This window comes from Bactrocera neohumeralis, chromosome 5 (genome assembly GCF_024586455.1).
Source record: "Bactrocera neohumeralis isolate Rockhampton chromosome 5, APGP_CSIRO_Bneo_wtdbg2-racon-allhic-juicebox.fasta_v2, whole genome shotgun sequence".
In the NCBI taxonomy this organism is placed as follows: Eukaryota; Metazoa; Arthropoda; class Insecta; order Diptera; family Tephritidae; genus Bactrocera; species Bactrocera neohumeralis.
This window is the reverse complement of record NC_065922.1, coordinates 4,232,665-4,253,460: the sequence shown is the minus strand read 5'-3', so window position 1 is coordinate 4,253,460 and position 20,796 is coordinate 4,232,665. Positions and strand designations below refer to the sequence as shown.

General features: G+C 37.5%; 2 protein-coding genes across 4 annotated transcripts in view; both read right to left on the bottom strand.

Annotated features, from left to right (window-relative positions):
- The window catches only part of LOC126760370 (thyroid receptor-interacting protein 11), a 50,818-nt gene extending 33,509 nt beyond the window's left edge, over nt 1-17,309 (bottom strand). Inside the window, exons 1-2 of the mRNA XM_050475959.1 lie at nt 16,956-17,309; nt 16,532-16,615 (exon numbers count right to left, since the gene is read on the bottom strand). Coding sequence (XP_050331916.1) covers nt 16,532-16,615; nt 16,956-17,159 — 288 coding nt within the window. The 5' untranslated portion in view covers nt 17,160-17,309. The remainder of the gene's footprint in view (nt 1-16,531; nt 16,616-16,955) is intronic.
- Nucleotides 17,310-17,534: 225 nt separating this feature from the next.
- Nucleotides 17,535-20,708, bottom strand: LOC126760388 (arginine/serine-rich coiled-coil protein 2). Of its 3 annotated transcripts, none has more exons than XM_050475980.1 (4): nt 20,552-20,708; nt 20,183-20,320; nt 18,800-18,976; nt 17,535-18,745 (listed from the first exon to the last, which is right to left on the bottom strand). In XM_050475980.1, exons 1-4 carry the CDS (start codon nt 20,612-20,614, stop codon nt 17,717-17,719), a joined length of 1,407 nt encoding a protein of 468 aa, XP_050331937.1. In that variant the 5' UTR covers nt 20,615-20,708; the 3' UTR covers nt 17,535-17,716. The 3 variants fall into 3 exon arrangements, with proteins under 3 accessions (XP_050331937.1, XP_050331938.1, XP_050331939.1); XM_050475981.1 differs by having other exon boundaries at nt 20,183-20,337; nt 20,552-20,683; XM_050475982.1 differs by lacking the exon at nt 20,183-20,320.
- Nucleotides 20,709-20,796: the final 88 nt, after the last annotated feature.

Here is a 20,796-nt window from a genome sequence, read left to right as displayed (position 1 = left end):
GTATCCGTCGGGGAAAGCAGAGGAAGAGGAAGACCTCCACTGCGTTGGAGAGATCAGGTGGAGAAGGAGCTGGCTGCACTTGGTATCTCGAAATCCAAAAATCCAAAGACCTAAAGGGGAAAGTGTTCATCCTGCACACAGCCTCATCCACAAATCACGCTAGGCTACCGCTGACATTATGTTCATTCACTGACCGCACTAGTCCTTCTCTGTGTCCAAATTGCCATCCATACTCATTCAAAAGATATTGTTTCTATGAAAAACTAAATACTAGCTGTCTTCAATTCGTCATTTCTACGCTCGTCTTTGCTCTGTTGTCAAAAAATGTCCACGAAAAAGCAACAAGAAAGTTATCGAACTGAATACATCAAGGGAATACATACTATACGGATGCCTGAGATCAACTTTACTATTGTGAATGGTTCAAATGGCAAATGAAATAAACTTTTCTCTTTTTTTTAAGGTCAAATCAATTATGAAAATTTATAGAAAACCAAAATAATAACGAATTTTGAACAATAATGATTTGGACTATGATTTGAGGCACAACAATGATTTAGGCTGCTCGACTATAATTTTAAGCACAACTATCGATAGATTGATGTTCAGACATTTACGTATGTATACATATTTACAAACATACATTCACCTAAATGTTGTTTAATGCATTCAATGTTTTATACCAAAGACCTTTCTTACTTAAAACTGAAATTAAAAAGTGGTTTAATATACTTTTTTCAATGTGAAGATTTGGATCTTAAGCAGTCATGAGAAAATAAGCTGCACCAAATACATAAATAACTGCAGACCCAACGTGCAATTGTTCAAATAAACGAAGACTTGATTAAGTCACCAAATATTTACATTAAACGGAGCAGGAAGCCAACATGGAAGCCGATCGATCCGCTGCACTCGCCGAAGCGCTGAGAAGAATGAACGACGATCAGTTATAGAATTGTAGATGAGTGTTTGCGCAGTTATAACAATGTATTTATGTCGAATAACAGTTGATACGACGACGTACGCACATGCATACACACATGCATACATACCACACATACATACTATGTATGAAGATGGGTACACCCATTGGCATTTGTAACAAGCGCGAGAAACATATGTATGCTAACGAACTGCCACGACGATAAATATTTAATTTCTTCAGCTGGATAGTTTGGACATTTATTTCTTTTTTCTGCTATTTGCACACGTTCGATCGACGTACATACACGATTTGTACTCAAAAACATGTATCTGTGTTCAGGTATGCGCTGCAGAGCTCAACTGCATAAGCAACTGGTTAAGCACTAGTTACTAGATAGACTGTGTATGGTTAAAAATAAGGCACTATTCTGAAAATAACAGTATGTATGAATTAGCAACTAGTTACCAACTAGTTACAAAATGTACAAAGTGGATACTAGTTACCTACTAGACTCAGTTAAATAAAAAATTGAGCAAGATTAAAAAGAAGAGTGTTCACAAATGCTTAAACTACTATGTATAGTCCAAATATGCATATGACATGAACTCCGTTTTCCCCACGAAATGAAGTACATACAGTTCTGACTGAAGCACATACTCGTAGGTACATAAAGGTAAATATGTAATTGTGTATGCATCGTTTGGTGGTACTCAAGTAGACAAAATGAGGAAGTAAACAGAAACCGACACAAGGGCCCAAACTCACATACACACACCGACGAAAGCACAGCACACACACACACATAACAGTAAAGTGTAAAGTTTGAACGTCACGATGCTGCAGCTAAATCATTTAACACTTTATCGCTAAAAAGTTGAGAGACTGAATGAGAAAGAAAGAATTCACAAAAAAAACTAAGAAATGTTTACGAAAACAACAAATCAAAGGAGGAAAAAGTATTTTGAAATGTTGAAACGATACGAAAATTTGCATGAAATCAACCGTCAAACTCGTCACCGAAGTGGAGCATTCAGTCGCCAACTGCAAACTGTCTCGCTGCTTCACAAGTTATTGATGTCGAATTTAGAAATTATTCCACAGATTAATAAAACTAGCAGAGCACATGGTGGTCCAGGCAGACGATGTGTGAAAATGCTCTTAGTAGCTAAACAAATATTTAAATGTGGATGGATGTACTACTGTGAGCAAGAAACAGTAAGACTTTGTTCAAGAGTTGGCGGCCCATCCGGCATCTTTTCACGAATAGCTTCGTGCAAACGACGCATAACACTCAAATAGTATTCCTTGTTGACAGTTTGGCGGGTCGGAAGGAATTCGAAGTGCACCACACCTCGATAATCGAAGAAAACCGTCACCATAACATTGATTTTTGACCAGGTGTTGACGTGGTTTCTTCGACTTCGGCTCACTTTTGCCACGATATTCGGCTGATTGATTGTCTGTTTCCGCGTCGTTAGCATAGATCCAAGACTATTCGCAAATAAGAATACATTTCATGACTTGGTAGTCGGAAAGCATTGTTTCACAAACTTTAACTCGACTCTGTTTTTCTAAAAAAATTAGTGATTTTGGAACCAATCATGCTTTCACTTTTCTTAGGACCAAATGATCTTTCAATAGTCGATTCTCAAGCACCAATTCCTTTATTTTATTGACGTGTTGATCTTCAGTTGATTATCGTTGGCGAACGTCAATTCCGCAAGGTGATCGCAGCAGCTACCGCTCGCTTCATTTCCCAGCCCAACCAGCTGTTTTAGCTAATGAGCGCGACACCTAACGCCATGCCGATCCCTATAATCCCCAAATAAGGGATCTCAATTTGGAGATTCAGCAAATGGTAAATCAACACAAGGGGACAAAATGGATATAGACCTGAAGTCCTGCAACCTTTCCACCGATGTGAGTAAGCTCTGGACTACTGTCAAAGCTTTGTCTAATCCGAAGAGACATGAAATCTAATTCAATGGCCATACCTCTTCAAACCCGAAAAAGTGCCCGAGCGTTTTTAGCCGGTAATTTACACTGCACTCTACGGTAGACAAAGTCAAACGATGTGTTACCCGAGGCTGCGTAAAATGCCAAACGACTGTGCACCACTTACTTTCACCGATGTGGAGGTTCTGTGTGTCATCCACAAGGCATCGTTCAAATCCATTGGCCCTAATGGAATTAACATGCTGATGTTAAAGCATCTAGGCTCGACGGGAGTAAGCTACCTCACAAGGGACATCAAACTGTCGCTGACCATCTTCAAATATCCGATGTGTGGAAAATCGGAAGAGTGATCCCACTTCTGAAACCTGAGAAACTCGCCAACAAAAGGAAATCCTATCGTCCGATAACTCTCCTCTCCCCAGTAGTGAAGGCACTTGAGGCTTTGCTACTCCCAACCCAAGCACCAGCATGGCTTCCGAAATGTGCACAACACCACCACAGCACTTAACGTCATAAACGCACAAATAGTTCATGGACTCAACCAAAAACCTCCCTGCGAGAGGACAATCCTCGTAACGTTGGACTTCTCAAAAGTCTTTCGCACGGTTAATCACACATCGCTATTTGAGAACATCGAGAAATCTACGCTCCCTCCAGGACTGAAGAGGTAGACTATGAACTACTTGAGCGGTCATCAACCAGCCGTACTATTTCGAGGGTGGTGTCCTCTCCCGTTGCCGTTTAACTTCTACATCTTGAAACTCCCGCAACCACCAAAGGGAATTTCAGCCGCCTGCCTGGAATCGCCTCCTAGGAGCTTCAAAAGGTACGAACAATACGACTACCGAAACTCCACTACATTGGACACTAGAATTTCGGTTAAATATTTAAAGTTTTGTTAACTTCAGCCTTAAGAAACTTATTGGAACTTTAACACAAATCTCTGGTAGCGCTATTTGGTACTTAACCGGTGACTTAACTGATAGTGGCGAGTTCGAATTCGGAAAAGAGTCGCCCATAATTGGTGAAATGGGCACATTATTCTCGAGTCATTATTAGATCGACATAAATTCTCGAAACATTGACAACTGTATATTTCAGGTCGCTGGCAACTTGAAATTGCTTCAGGAATTTTGAGGTAATAAAGGAGCCGTGAAATGAATTACTCCCCTTTTCGATTATAATTTCTTCATAAAAAATATTTAATTCAGATTTATATTTTATAACCGTTAGGTTTGTGCGAATATGTTTGTTTCTGATGTTCTTTTCACTGAACCGTTCTTGAGCTGAAAGTTGGCAATCGCCTTATAGCCCGATTTATCGCTCGGCTGATCATTTACAAAAATGATTTTAAATATATCGAAGGAAACCGCAGATAGCACTGAGGTCAATAGAAAAATAATAAAAAAAACTATAAGGAATATATGAGGGCACTCTTTGTCACTTTTGTTGCTAATCTTTTTGCATACTACACACATACATATATGTATTTGCTTTGGAAAAAAGTCAACAAAATTAGACAAAGGGAAATGAAATCTACTACTCACTTTGTATTTCACAAAAAAAATTTTACGTGTTTTGCGCTTAGTCAGCGAATGAGAAATGAATGAAGAACGAGAGAATTTCATACTGAAATTTTTTTTTTTGCATACATACATATATTTATTTATGACAAATTTCGTCGTTGGCTGTATGTAATTCTAGAAGTAGGGGAAGGTGCAAATTCCCAGCAAAATACGAGCAGTCGAAATGAAACGCCGAATGCAAAGCTAATTCGCTTCTGCTAACCTAAAATTATTAAACGTATTTGAAGTCTCTTCCTGCTGCGCCGTTGTAGTGTGCAAGCAAGTGTGAGTGTGTATGTGTGTGTGGAGAAATACAACATTTGTCATGTCATCAATTGCAAAAACGATTTTTGTAGTTTTTGTTGGAGTTAGCAAGCAATAGCGAAATGACTGCCATTGCTAGCAAAAACAACAATAAAATGTTGTAGTTGACGTTTGCTGATCTGAGTGATTATATGAGGAGTTATTCAGGTGACTTTGCGTTACCCAACAGACAGCAGGCGTGATTGAAATATTGCGGAATGTTTAGCTTTTTAGTTGCAGAAAACTTATTATTTTATTTGGATAAAGAAGGGTCAGAATCTGTCAAAATGCTTTTTGTTCCACGAGGTCGAAGAAAGACCGAGTGTAAGGACTTAATCTTATTTAGCGGTTCGCTGGATTAATCATGAATAACTTATAGCATAAGTCACATCCGACAACGATTCACAAATTATGGTAAAAATAGGGGTATTTTGGTTGCAATTAGAAAGTTCACACGTATATTCTGCAATTACGTCCTTCTGGTAGGTAGATTTTAACAAGCTAGTGGTTCGTTTGTATGTATAAACTCTCTAGACTTCACACCTACACCTTACATCCGGCCAAATGTGGAGCAGCCATCATAATGGTTCGCTGCTTTTGCCAATGAAATGTAAGGCCTGCAGCATTACAAATGGAATACAATGGAACTTCCCTAACTCGAATCACCATAATCCACAAAACAACTTCGAGTTAGAGAGACTTCGAGTTATGGAAGAAATTTGTATAAAAATTGACTTCTATTGCCAACTCAAGAGTTCGAGTTATGGAGAGCTTCGAGTTATGGAATTTGCACTACATACATACATACTAATAAAAACAAAGTAACAAATGAAAGTCACACTTCTTCCGCCGGAAGCAGCGCAAGTCAATAGACTTAAATAAATATATAAATATATATATTCGAGGATCCAACAGAACAAGACACCTTTTGTTTAAAAATATATGCACTTGCGACAGTTTCTGTGACTGGAGAAAATACACACACACATGTACATATGTATGTATTCGTACAAACAACAAATATTATGTTCATTAAAAGTGCGTTGTCAAGCATTTAATTTCTTCGTTTGTTGTTGTTGCTGTGCTTACCTTATTAACAGACAATTTTTCAGCGCAAGCTACAGTTCATTACAAACAATTTCGTTATCCGCACACAGACACACATAGGCGCAGTCAAGATACCCGAGTGAACCTGTTCGCTTTCGATTTAATTGCGGCCATTGCTCGGCAAAGCTTGCATTCGTGTTGTTGCCGTTGGAATTGTCAATAAAGACAACGCGGTTAACGCTTCTTGCATTCTTTTTTCTCTCCCTCACTTTTATTGTTGCATGCAGGTTCGTTTACTTTTTATATAAAAAGCAGAGCTTCTTCTTCGTTTTATGAAATTTGTTTGCGTTTCGGCGGCGTAATGCGGAGCAGTTATTTGCACAGCCTTTCCTTTAAAAATAATATAATTTTAACGTATTTTTTAATATAATTTAATTTGACTTTAACGCCGGCCGCTGAGACTCAAACGGACCACTTTTGGTAGGTGCTTGTCCTAGATTCGAAATGCGGTGTGCGACTTGACTAAAGCATGCTTAAGGTGGTCCTCTACCTTCGCTATTTGAAGGAATAGCTTTTGTTTTTGCATATTTTTGAAGCGGATTTAATTAGAAACATGTCTTGCAAGGAATTTCCAAAACATGTTGGCTTACGAGATATCACGCCCCAAGCCCGGCCCAGGCATTCAGACAGCTTTAAATGAGCTTTTTTCCCAAAAGTAAAGATTTCATTGTGACAAAACTATAAAAGAATATTCGAACTGGGAAAATTGTTCTTAAAAGAATATTTGAATGCTGTGTTATATTGCTAAATTGTTCCTATCAGGAGAGAGTCATTGGGTGGCGGCCCAAACCCAGCCAGCTATGCTGTGTTATATTGCTGTAGAGAAGCTATAGGGAAAAGATGGGTACTATCACCAAAAATAGTGTTTAAGCTTTAGGAAACTTTATTCAAGTCATTAACATGTTCAGAAAGCACCTTTGATCTGCTTCTCGGGTACGCTACGAACTATGAAGTAAGCTCTAAACTATGGGAAGCTGAGTATGCGAAAGGACGTCGAGATTCTCTGTTCCTTCAACTACATTCCTAAAAACTTGGATCACTGCATCGCAGAGGCCACTCGTGGCGGCTTTTCTCTGATCACATACCGACGAGGCAGATGTTGATAGGGAAAAGTCGCTGGAGAAGAGGTGCAGTGAGATTTTTTACGAATGGGTCGAAGCTAGGAGGGAGGCTTAAAGGAGTTTTCTGCAAGGAGCTGCCTAAACGCCTTTTTTCTGACTAACAGATTTCCGAAAACATTAATTGAGTAAATTTGTAACTTTTTCATTTACTACTCCGCGTCGCGACACTTTTTAAGGTTTAAGGTTTCTGTAAGACACGACCGATAAATAACAGCCGAGACTTGGCAAAGTGCAAAGCCAGAAGAATGCGCGATTTCATTCTCGACTTGCGTAATTGTCGCTGAAGGTCACGTGGAAATTGTGTCAGCGTGCTGTGCGCAGTGGCACAAAAAATGGCGCTGAGAACGAAAATGGCCAGCAAATTAGCGTGAAGTGCGGCCAAAGCAAAGCGAAAACCAGCAACACGAGCTGAGCGATTGCCCCAGCTGATACAAGCGTGCGCTGTGAAGCACCCGCATTGCAGGCGGAAATGCAGCGCTGGCGACAATTGCACACACACACACACACACATGTGCGCAAGCGACTCTGAACGTGCTGGCAATGCGATTTGAAGCGTTTTCAATTTTGAGTTTTTCTGCTAATTTTCTTTTTTTTCAATTTGCACTTGCACTTTTGTCTTTTTCTACAATTTTTTCTTGTTGTTTTTTTTGTTGTTGTGCAAAATTGTTTATTGTTTCGTTTTAATTTCGATTTCCACAATTGTGAAAATGTGATTTGCCACTTTGCCATTGCAATGCAATTGTGACGGTAATTTGACAATTATAATAACAACAACAACAATAGCAAAAAGGAAAAACTGCAGCAAACAGCTGCGGCTGCCATTTTATTATAAATTTTTACTCATTGCACATGTACGCTTCGGTTGTTGGTGTTGTTGTACTTGCGACTGTTGTTGTTGCTGGTTATTTATTTATTTTCTATTTTTGTTTGTTGTTGTCGTGTAGAAACTTGTAAAATATAATTACGGGTGTACGACAAAAATGCAATGCATTGCATGCAAATATTGCGAAAACAACAAAAACTAATGCAACAACAAAAACCAACGCAACAACAAATACAACACCAGTACGCAGCCAAATCTGCCAAAATGATTGTCCACTAATTTTCATGTTGGCATTTAATCTGCCGCCGCGCTATTGTTGAGGAGAGTGAACGAGTGGGGTGGCGGGGGCAAGGAGAGGGGGGTGTGGTAAAGCGTAGTGCAGTACAAGGTTGCTCAGAGCAGCTGCGTGTTCCATTGCGTGACAGAAAAACTCACGCAGCACTCAGCAACAAACTTGCATGAGATCAAAATAGTTACACATTTTTTTGAGTACCGAATGGGTGATTGCAACGCATGACTTTTTCACGAAATTATGGATCCGAGGAATGGATAAAAACGATCCGACAATGGAACCAATTGCCTTCCATACAAAGGTATTCTTCGAAAAAAATCGAAGCTATAAATATCAAATCAGAAGTAGAAATGTTTCCACACAAGAACTTGTTTTTGATCGGTGTTTGTATGGCAGCTATATGCTATAGTGGTCCGCTCTTAACAATTTCTTCAGAGATTGTACCGTTACCTCGGACAGTAATCCGCGCTAATTTTCATGAAGATATCTTGTCAAATAAAAAAAGTGTCCCTATAAGGTCTTGGCTTTGATCGATCAATTTGTACGACGGCTATATGTTATAGGAGTCCGATAGTTGCAGTTCCGACAAATGGGTAGTTTCTTGCCTGCAAATTTTCAGATCGATTTATAAGATATCCGAAGTTTTCTTCTGTGTGTCTTAAAATTCTGGGCAAACTTAATATACACAGAATATAACTAAATGGAAATTCACACGACCTACTTTATATATCAAAATATGGGCGTGGCGACTTAAAATCGGATCACAACACAGCTAAATTCTTACATATCAGCAATTGAGTGAACTTCTTCAGTTTATATTCCTGGTCTCGCCGTAAAGTTGAATAATATGGAGTAGTCGAAAAAGTCTTTTCGTATTCTGTCTATAGATGTCGTTGCAGTCGTATATCTCCCGTGCTACCAATCAGATTGTGTCATTACCATAATAGTGTTGGAAAGTTGAGATTTTAAGCTTCATTTAACCAAAAAAAATTAAATTCGGAGAAGTTGAAAGAAGTTACAGCTGTTCAAAAATGAGTGAAAATAATGAATAAATTCGCTATATTTTGAAATTTTTTTATAAAAAAGGGAAGAATGCCACGCAAAGTTTTACACTGATGGAATAATGTCTCTAGCGGAAAAATGGCAAAAAATGCTCGACCAAAACGGTACATATTTGGTTCATTAAAGTTTATTATAAATATAAAAAAAATAAGTGGAAGTTTGATTATAAATACGAAAATACTTCTTCGACTATCCAATATATGCGCCTGCAGCCATTAGCCAGCCTGTGACGCACATGAAGCCACCGCCAACGCTGGAAAGTAGGTTAATTAACCGAAATTTGTCGTGCAAGTGTTTTTTATGTCAACTTTAATTGCGTTTAATTGCAGGTGTCTCGATATTTTGATAATCGCCAACACCAATAACTGCCTTTTTACTTAATGGTGCGTTCACACTGCGAGTTTGCGCTTCACGCGTGCGCTTGACCACTCACCGCGAGCAATTTGGTCCGCGCGTTCGTTCTATTTGCACATACCATTTACATGCATGTGTGTACGTGTGTGAGCGTGTGTGTGTCATTAGAGCGTAATCTGATTGCATTCTCAATTAAACACAAATGATCGGTGGCAGCGCAGCTTTGGTGCGAAAATGAATGAAACATTAGTCCACCGATCATTTTCCGCCGCGGCTTTCGATGACGCTGCCTAAATTGTGATTGCGCTGGCAATTTGGAGAGGCGGCAAGCTCCACGCGCCACGCTTCGATGTTCAGCTAAGAACGCTTTTGAACAACATTTATTTTTATGCGCTTTTTTAGACATTAGAGACGCGTTTTTGTGTTTGTTGTGTTTTTTGTTTTTGCCTTTGTGACTTAGTCACTAATTTTGAATGCTAACTGAAAATCGAAATTTGTTCGACAGCGCCAGCATGGCGTGCTTCCGGCATTTGTGTATCGATCACGTTTAATCTGCGCCATTGTTGGCGTTGTTGTTGTGCCCATCGGTGATCCACTGTGTTGTTGTTGCCGCGAGCGCTCTTGGCCGCAATTGTCACTTTTTGTCGCCGCGCAGCTAACCCCTAATTAGTTCACGGTTACACGCAAGCGCACAAAGCCACTTTGCTACGTGGTCATCAGAACCCCCCTCATCCCCTCTCCACGCCGTCTCTTCCACCAATATATAGCAATATAAAGTTGGTTCATTGATTCTAATGCCAATGCATTTATTTGTAAGTGCTATGTATTTATAGAGTGAATGTTGTTGTTGTTGCGCGTTTACGGATGCTTACTTTGTCGTTGCTTCCACAGCGTTGCATGCTCAACTGATCATCGCCGGGCTATTATCAACGCCAAGATCACATATCCAACATGGCAGCACGCACACACACACGCATACATATGTACTTATTGCCTCTCGCTGGGCAAATAATTGACCAATTCCATTATAACCTATACATAATTACAAACAAACTTTTGAAGCAGTGAGCGGTTTGAATATCTCTTGAGTTAGCCCCTTTACCCACAGGCAATCCAAGAAGTGAGTTACATAAAATTTTAGAAACGCTCTATAACGGAAACACAAGAACTTTTACATTTTTTCTGCATAGAATTTCTAGCTACTAACCAGAGTTTCCACGAGTGACCGTTAACCGAGCACTGAAAGTTAAAGTCCAGCCGTTCCGGCGAAAATCGGGTCTATGTAACCAGAACGGTCCCAGTCAAAGACTCTTAAACCTCCAAATTACTTCAGAAATGTTTTCCGTCGCTATAACAACAATAGTTAAAGTCCACCACACACTTTCTAATTGTTTAAAGGGTTGATCCAAGCAAAGGTACTTTGTTCAAGAGCTTTTTTTGACAAATCAGGTGTCACGTGAGACGTGTCTTCTGTTCAATATTATATGGCATTTTATCATGGAAACACTTACGCCTGAAAAACATTCAACTTTATTACGAAAAATCACGTTTTCTAAGGAATGTGTTTCGGGTGCTCAACTTATGGGCAACATAATCGGCCTACTGACCGTACTATTCGCAGCACTATTGGATAATATTCGACCGAATAGACCACGTGGAGCACGCAGTGGAGAAAATATAGCAGCCGTAGCTGAGAGTATACATGAAGACCGTGGAGAGTCGATTCGGCGACGTTCGCAGCAACTCGGACTGACGGATGGAACGACTTGGAGCATTTTACGTCGAAATCTTAAATTGAAAGCCGCTTGATCTTCCCAAGTGGCATTGCTTTGCTCTATGGATTCTTGAAAAGTTCCAAGAATATCCAACGTTTTCGAGCCAAATTTTGTTCAGCGATCCATATCAGGCAAAACTGCCGCATTTGGGTGAAGAGCAACTTGAAGAAATTCAAGGGCTTTCATTTCATCCAGAAAAAACAACGGTTTGGTGTGGAAACATCGTTCCATATTTCTTCAAAAATAATCATCATCATTGGCGACCGTTATCACGTCATGATAACCGACTATTTAATACACGAAATTGAAGCTCGTGATCTCGATGAACAACAGACGACGCCACTTCACACACATCGCATCAATCAATGGATTTATTGAGAGAACACTTCGGTGAGCAAATAATTTGATGGTTTGGGGCGGTTGATTGGCCACCAAGATCATGTGATATCACACATTTAGACTTTTTCTTTTGGGGATATGTAAAGTCTAAATTCTATGCGGACAATCCCGCTTCGATTCAGGCCTTGGAGCAAAACATCACGCGTGTCATACACCAGTCACTAGTAGCAACGCTCGAACGAGTCATCGAAAATTGGATTCAATGGATGGACGACCTGAGACGTAGCTGCTGCCAACATTTGAAAGATTTAATATCAAAAAATCAATGCCAAAGAATGTTCTTTTGAATGATAGTAATAACATACATATTTGAAGTTTCTTTGTTTTTTTTTTTTTAAAGTAGGTTACCTCGAAACAGATCACCCTTTAATTTCCTGAGAGTTGTTTAAGCCTTTTTATGTTACGAATTGAGTGCTGAAACACCAGTCGTAGTATTGCCATTATGTTATATGACTATATTTTGTAAACCCGACGTAACATTTTTTAAAGAAACCTTTTGTCCAGGATTTGCTATATAATTCAAATGGCGAATCTAACGAAAACGAACTGTCTAACTCATATTTATTCAGATAGTACCTTACAGATTTCTTTGGAAAGGTGACAAGTAATCAAAAATTTAGGGAATAAAAAGGATATTCAAAATTTGAATAAATTTTTTAGGGAAAAATATGTTAAAAATTTCACAGCTTCTCCACATTTATAGCACTAGGTCGAAAGGAATTTGCTAACCACGAAGGAATGAGAAAATGTCAAAAATTACATGTTCTTAAGCTCCAATGAAAACTATGCTTTAGGCTCTATTTCAGAATCTACGGTTAGACTTATCTGTCAATTCTGCAATTCAATCTAGATTTTGTATAAGATTGGACGATGGAAAAATTTACAAAAAATCTGTTTTGGTAAAGAAGAATTATTTAGCAAATTTGCATTGACTTTACTGAAGTTAAGTTTCAATATTTCTTTGCCAATCAAAAATTTTCGAAAGCAGCTTAAAAATGTATGTACGTCTTTATATTCGAAGCACTACATAGGCTATAAAAACAATATTTTCCTTAAATATTCTAAGATTGTAATATTTTGTTTATTTACAATCAGTTGTCACTATTATTTTAAATTTCTTTTAATTATTTTTACTAATTTTTTTTACTTTCAATTTTTTTTTATTATATTTATAATAATTTTTAATTTTTATTTTTATTATTAATATTTTTTTCAATTATTAATTTCAAATTATTTCCCTTATTTAACCAAAATATTCTAAAATTTTAATATTTTATTTATTTACAACTAGTTGTCATGAATATTTTATATTATTTTATAATAATTTTAATTTTCTTTTTATTATTTTAACTATTTTTTTTTAATTCTTAATTTTTGTTTTCATTAATTTTAATTTTTTTAATTTTTAATTTTTATTTTTATCATTATTTATATATTTTTTTAATTATGAATTGTTAGCAGTTTTTTTATAATATTAAAAATGTATATAAATAAATATATATATATATTAAAACTAAAGTTACATTGATCCAAAAAAATTTTTTTTTCGAGTAAATGAATGCTTTAAACAAAAAATAATGTATTTTTTCAGAAAACTTACCCCTCAGTCCCAGTGCAGTATTTCGAAAAGCAACAACGCGATTACAACATGAATTTAGTAAACAAATTTTATGCGGCTTGGAGTGTTACACAAGTTATGCGCGATTACAAAAGCAAAATGAAGTAAAATTCACGACATTTAAAATGCAAATCGCGTACTTTTTAGGCCGACGAAAATTCCCGTTTCTTACATTTTTTTTTTGTTTGCAAACGATGAAAACAACGAAAAGGAACGATAAAAGTGATGTCAGTTAAGTCGGCGGCGACGAATGCAACCGTGAAGAAAATTTGCACTTTATGCGGGTGCACGGCTGGTTCGCTTCGCCTTGCAGCTCCGAGGCGGGTCGCTGAATATTGCTTTCTAACTGAATGCCGATTGCAGCCGCATCATAGCGACAACAACTGCTGAATTAATTACTGTAATGAAGGGAAATCCAGCAGGTGGTTCACCTTTTATACCCACACAGTTCGCCCTCAGTGCCCCGACAATCTGGTATATAGCGTACCCAAATATATAGACCGACTCTTATATACTTATTGGCAGATAACCCCGCCGCACGTTCCCCACACGACACACACGCGCATGTTAATGGCAGCCAAAGGGGTGGCTATCCGACATATGGATATCAAAAAGCTGGAACTGTCCAATTCAATGGGATCACAAATACATTATCGACGCGATAACGATCTGCCGTGGAACGGAGGGGCAGCTGCGCAGTCGGCGGTGCGCGTAGATGTTTTGCATACACAATTAGGCAAGATAAGGAGCCAGCTATAATAGCGCACTTTTAGGCGCACGCACCACGCAGTGGTAGGGGATGAAAGAAACGCTGTCCTTGTTGTTGTGCGCGTCGTGCGGGCACATTTTTTGCCCCGTTAATCAGCTAGGCTGCGATAAGCAGATTGAGGCAGATGCGATCGATATGGCGAATGAGCCGAAAGGGGTCGTCGAGGGTGACAATCGAACTGTGGCAAAAGCAGACAAATTTTATTTTAATGCCTGAGTATTGCAGTTATTATATATGTGAATGGAAGGTGGAGGTGTCACAAAATGGCGTTTTTCACCTTTCAAATCATAAAAGCTGCTGGAAATTTTGTAAATGCTTTGTTGGATTACAGACTATGTAGAGAAAAAGGGTGTGGACTTCTGACTGGAGGGTTGTACAATTTTGTAACGGCATAATTCTGCCGAGTTGACAGTCCTTGACCGAGTCTGTTCCGGACTGTCGTGGGAACGGAGCACTGTAGAATTGTGTGGCGGAGAGTTACGATGTTGTTTTTGGAGAGGTAGAAGAAGTAATTTCGAGGAAAAAAAAACGAATTAACAGTTTTTGGCCGGATAAAAATCCGGATCCGTTTCGGTTACATAGACCCGATAGTCGTGGGAACGAGGAAAGTTAGGTTTTTGTTTTAACGGTTATCAGTCCCCGTTAGGATGATAAGGGTTATCTAGGTGTTGTTTCGTGTGTTGGCGAGGTCGGACCAAAGGGAAAGGGGTGTTAGATGAGTGGGGTTGGCAGGGCATGCAAAGAGGTGGCAAGTCTCATCCGGAAACTCATTGCATGCAGGACATATATTGGATATGTCGGGGTCTATTCTGGACAAGTAGGGGTTTAACCTGCTACAGTATCCAGAACGAAGCTGCGCTAGGGAGGAAAGTTAGGTCGATAGAGCCAGTTAGGAGATGTTTTGACGGAGTCGAACAATAACAAAAGGGATATTAAATAAATGGTTAGATGCATTCAGGACATATGGAGTTAGAGTCTAGTTTGGATAAGAAGGCGTACCATATCCAGATCGGAAAATACTAAAAGAGGAGTTCGGTATCTTAACTGGTAGTTACCCTGCTGTCTCATCATGAAGATAATTGGTGAGATATTAAGGAAAATTATTTTATAGTACATATTCTGGAAAGAAATTTCAATTTCCTCATAACAGTAGTAGTCTTCGGAAAGAAGAAGCAATACATACAAATAATCGAAAACTCCATTTTGCAATCTTCTCACGTCGAATTTACTGTAGAAAGGGCTACTGTGGTACAGTTGTGCAAGCAAAAAACCGTTACAATATAATTTAGGATTGATTTTATAGACAAGTATTCCTTTATCTCAGCGTAAGGAGATATTGATTGTCAATCCCTCGTATATTTATTACACTTATGTATATGTATGCATACGTACAAATATACAAACGGATATGATACATATATACATTACATACAGATTTACTCATATCGACCCATTTCATATACAGCTCTTATGTATAGGACTACAATTTATTTAACGGATCGACTTAGGTAGATAAAGAGTACTTGGTCGGTGAGTTTGTATATTTGCATCCACATATGATATATTGAAAGGGGTATAGATGTGCGATTATTTTATATATAAATTAACTTAGAATTTATATTTATACTTGCATATAAATATATTATACTTGCATATAGTATATTGGTATGTGCGCGTTGAATGCTTATCGGCAACAAAAGCATATATGACAAAGATAAAATTATGTTTCATTTTATAAGCGAGTGGATATAAGCACACACATAACACATTGCACATGCAAATGCCATACGAATGAGGCTCAATTATTTACATATTTGAGCATATAAAATTAAAAGGTGGATTTTGTTGTGCCAGGTACTACCTGACGCCACAGACTTGGCTAAGGATGTGCTGAAAGATATCGTTATGTGGTATTTCACTTTATTTTTTATTGATTTAAGGGGCAATGAAGTGAGTTGGACTGATTCGGAACGCCAGTTATACCGCATTACTATAAACTACTGCCGGTACAACGCCGACGCTCTTTGGTTTATCGCATTTGTGTTATTATAAGCGTCACAGTGTAGTTGTTTGCATTCGTTCTTTAAGTCATATCACTATTCAAATATTAACTTAAAGATATAGCAGAGAAGCTATATACATAATTTTGTATGTATGTTTATATATGATTATATGAAACAACCATAGATTTGCGATAGCTGCTGCCGCACCTTCGGTAAAATTGGCGAAAATAAAATTTTATAAAATACTACACATTAAATTTAAAAATGAAAAAGAAATACTATGGGATGTTTAGACATACAGTAAACTTATATACATATATACTATACATACTTATATAGAAAATTATTAAAATTTCATTAAAAAAAAACGAAAAAATGGATCTTAAAGCGTTCAACACAGCTGACAGTAATCTTCTACAGGTAAACCTATTCCATTCTTTTGTATTAATTTTTACTTACCGATTTCGAAGTACTTGCAGATCCACCTCCACTATCGGCGATTTTCGTTTGCAATTCATTAATTTGCTTTCGCAGTAAAGTGATCTGTAAAGAAGGTAAATTGAATTTAGACCATATGTATACGTATGTGTATGTAAGCAACAAATTAGCGAAATAAAGTAAATTTTAGAACAAATGAAAAATGCCCATCTTTTGTGATTAGACTATAATACAATTTTGTCACCAAAAGTTCAATGTTATTGCTACAATACGACTACAATTACAATACCATATTGGAATTAATGTAGGATCTACATTGTACATAAAAAAAATATAAACAAAGCTATTCTATACATAATATTTTTCAAAATATTCGTATAATTTGCCAAATCACTTTCAACAACTAATACTCGCAGCACCTTTGTGCCTACTTCTATCTACTTACTTCGATGTCCTTTTCATTGCATAATTTGTTCAATTGCTCGTTTTCATTGTGTGTATCTGCAAGCAACTCAACTGCGGTCCGTGTCTCACTTTCTGGACCACGATATTCTTCGTCCCCTGGACCTGCTGTCTCAGCAAGTACCTCCTGAGCCAGTGTCGTGAGTTGGCCTTTTAATGTATTGAGACTGCTATTGAGCCAAGACATATTTTCAACTGCACAATAGATTGTATAATTATCGAACTATTTTGCTTCCTTTGTTTACACAATAAAATTTTGTGTATTTTAAATAGTTAATTTATTTATTTGCGTTTTTACGTTGACAACTTGGCAAAAATCGCTTTTTCGTGTATTTTGTTTTTGTTGTTGCATTCTAGCTGTCAACAATCAGCTGGTAGTAAACGTTCAAACTCTCTGTTCGATTTGTTTTAATATTGCTTACACTGAAAAAATTATTAGTGTGAATTTTTTAAGACTTATTTCACCCCTTTTAGAGCACCATTGCATTCATCATTGGAAAGTAAAATAAATAACAGATATACTTATCATACTGGTATTCCTGATAAAATAAATTAATCTGGGTTTCCACGGTATACTCATTTATTCATATATAGGTTTATTTAATATACCATTTATTTTTTCATACATAAGTTCAGAAACAAATATTATCAACATATGTTGCGAATCATTTATTCTACACGAAAATTGAACAATTTGAGATAGTTTTCCTCAACTTCGCTTGACACTTTGCTCGCAATTATTTTTCAAAACGGTCGAGCTTGTGAACTGAAACCTAAACCGACACCACGCATTGTATGAGTAGCTTGGCGTGCGACCTCATATTGCTGCTCCATATTTGAGAACATTACCTCCCTCGATTTGACATCTGGCGCAACCGACGGTACCACCTTTTGTTCAACCACTTCTTCACTCTTCGAAGGACCACTGCCTTTAATGCCCATTAGACGCATAAATTTGGATGCAACTTTCCCGTCGGTATCTTGCGAAAATTGTGCATTGCCCCATTTTGCCGCAGTATCTTCTGCTTTCTTTGCTCCCCATAAAAGTTTGCGTTTCTGTACCTGTTCAGCATATTTGTTTGGATTTATAACATTAGGGTTATAGTAACTAGGTAGTTGGATGACCGCTGGTTCTCCTCCATTATTCGAAGAGGTTGAGGGAACTGGTGCAACGGCAATTACGTTTGGCTGCTTTGGCGCAGTTTCATTTAAGGGCAGAGCCAACAGTGCTTCTGTACGTGTGCTGGGGTGTAAAGACTGAGCATCTTTTTCTTGTGATGTATGACTATCCGGATGTATTTTACGCTCCATTGCTTGAGCTGATAAACGCGCTTTTTCTAAAGCAAATCCTTCACGATCGCGAGAATCAGAACGTCCCGGGGTAATAGAACGTGACCGACTGCGATGACGGGAATATGATTTTTCATCGTGTCCCGAGCGCTTACTATGGTAATGACGTTGCCCAGTTGAAGGAGATGGAGAGCGAGAGTTGCTGCGACGGCGATAACGACTACCAGAATGATCATAATGCTCCGTATGTCGTTGATCGACTGAGCGGTTGTGATGTTGTTGACGTAATGAGGAAGGACCCGCATTTGTATTAGAGGAATCATGTCGATGTCGGTCATCGCGAAAACTACCACCATAGCGATTATTTTTGTACGAAGACGAGGGTCTGTTACGGTCATCATCACGAGGTGGTCGCCGATTATCAAAGTTATCACGTTCTCGCTTATGATCGCTTTGGAAATCCCTTGTACGCGTGCGATCATTCTGAAAATGTACAATTAATTTCATGAAATAATTTAATATGAGAGAATACGTTACTTTATAGTCATAACGATTGTGATCTTTTGAATAACGAGCATCTCTCGATTCCCTTTCTTCTCTATGGTCTCGTACATTGTCTCGACTTTCTCTCCTATTATCGCGGTTGTCTCGCTTGTTGTCCCGACTGTGGTATGTTGATGATGTTGGTCTCTTACTGCTCTGCCTTTGCGTGTCCTGGAAGAGAAAATTATGTACACAGAAACTGTCAGGTTATTATATAACTTCGCTCTTTTCTATTAAAAGTCTACAAAAGGTTATTCTAATATATGTCTAAACCTAAATATATACGCTTAATATCTGTTACGTTTTACCCATGCCCACCGAAATGTTTTATGCACATACATATATTGTTTTTGTAATTTTTTGTTTTGAATGTATTCTTTAGTTAATTAAATTTCCTGCAACAAAAAGTAAATTACTGATTCTTTTTTGTTAATTTGCATATATACTCACGTTCGTTTACAGCTCAACTCCTACACAGTAAAGTTAAGTATGTAATGGAAACACACATAGAAAAAGGCTCCTTCGTATTTTTTTCGCATTCCTATAAAAAATGTTAGGGTCTTTTTCTTTCTGGCGGAAAATTTTAAGTTACACTTTTTATTCGTGCGCTCCTTTCAGGTCGCCGGGCATAAATTTGCTTTTGACGCACGACCAAACCAGGGCTGCAGCTGGCTTGATTTATAGTTATGTATGTAGGTGTGCGTGCGTAGAGATGCAGATTGTAACTTTTCGACTTTTTATATATAACAACAATAACAAAAGTGGATAGTTTGTTAATTAAATGATTTTAATATAAAATTAAAGCTATGTATTTACAGAAAATAAAAATGGGAATGCCTATTGAACAAGCGAAATGAGGTAACAATAAGCGGAGCCCGGAAACTATTTTTTCATATTGCAAGGTCATTTCGACTTTGCTTGAAACCCTACAACAACCAACCCAAAACAAATTGGCGAAAACTTTTCATTGAACCTCTTATTTACCATAATATGTAGGTATATAAATATATAATTTTATAGCTGCTATAAATATATTTTTACGATTTGAAATTTGGACGAGATATATCAATGTAGTATGTCAATACAAAGGCATATGGTGTTAAATAAATATTATTTTCGTTTCGCTTAAAAATTATAATTGTTAAGAAAATTTAATTTGTATGAATTAATTCTTGTAACGATTTTTTTAGATGTATTAGATAAAGCTAACACATTTTGGGCTTTATAAATCCTTTCGGTGTATCGATATATCTATACACGTAACCCTAGTTATTAAGAATTTAAGATTACATATAAATAGTACATGATATTTAATAGATTTAAAAAAAAGCACTTCGGAGTGCAATTTGTTTATGAAAATATAAGACATATGTTTACCTCGTCTCTGTAACTGCTATTGCGGGCAGGTGGTGAACCACGTTTACCCCCACGACTACCATCCCCAATCATTGTGGCTTCACCTTCGTAGGAACGCCTTGTTCTGCCAGGACTGCGACCACCGCTTCCGCGTTCAGCCTAAAGGAATTTGGCAACTAGTCATAAACAGCAAACTATGTTATTTTCTTTAAACTTAATATATTGCTAGTTAGCAGTAGTATATTAAAAAAAATCTTGCTTTATTCTATTATTGGTAAAGGACGTATACATACATAGAACACATTTTTTATCGTCGCCATTTTCCCCATACGTACTTTTTTACATTACTTTGCAACAATTTACTATATGCATAAGCATTTATATACTTACAGTTATATGATCCATTGTCTCCTCCTGTTCGTCTTCGCTACTGTAATTAACAAGTCCTTCCATGGATATTAACAAATAATTGCAATATTAAAAATCTTGCAATTTTTCTATCCTATAAGATTAATGAACGAAGCCTTTGACAATTAGACATTAATCGATAATTTGGCACTGTTCGTATTCTAACTCCAAAGTTTAGCGTTGCCAAATAATTATAATTATTAATTGCATGGGAATATTTTGTTCTG

Excerpts from the sequence above, each read along its gene's own strand:
- LOC126760388 (XM_050475980.1), bottom strand. The coding sequence starts at position 20,614 with ATGGAAGGACTTGTTAATTACAGTAGCGAAGACGAACAGGAGGAGACA. Across the intron at positions 20,321-20,551 it reads AGACAATGGATCATATAACT|GCTGAACGCGGAAGCGGTGG; the intron begins GTAAGTATATAA and ends AAATTCCTTTAG. Across the intron at positions 18,746-18,799 it reads ACAATCGTTATGACTATAAA|AATGATCGCACGCGTACAAG; the intron begins GTAACGTATTCT and ends GTACATTTTCAG.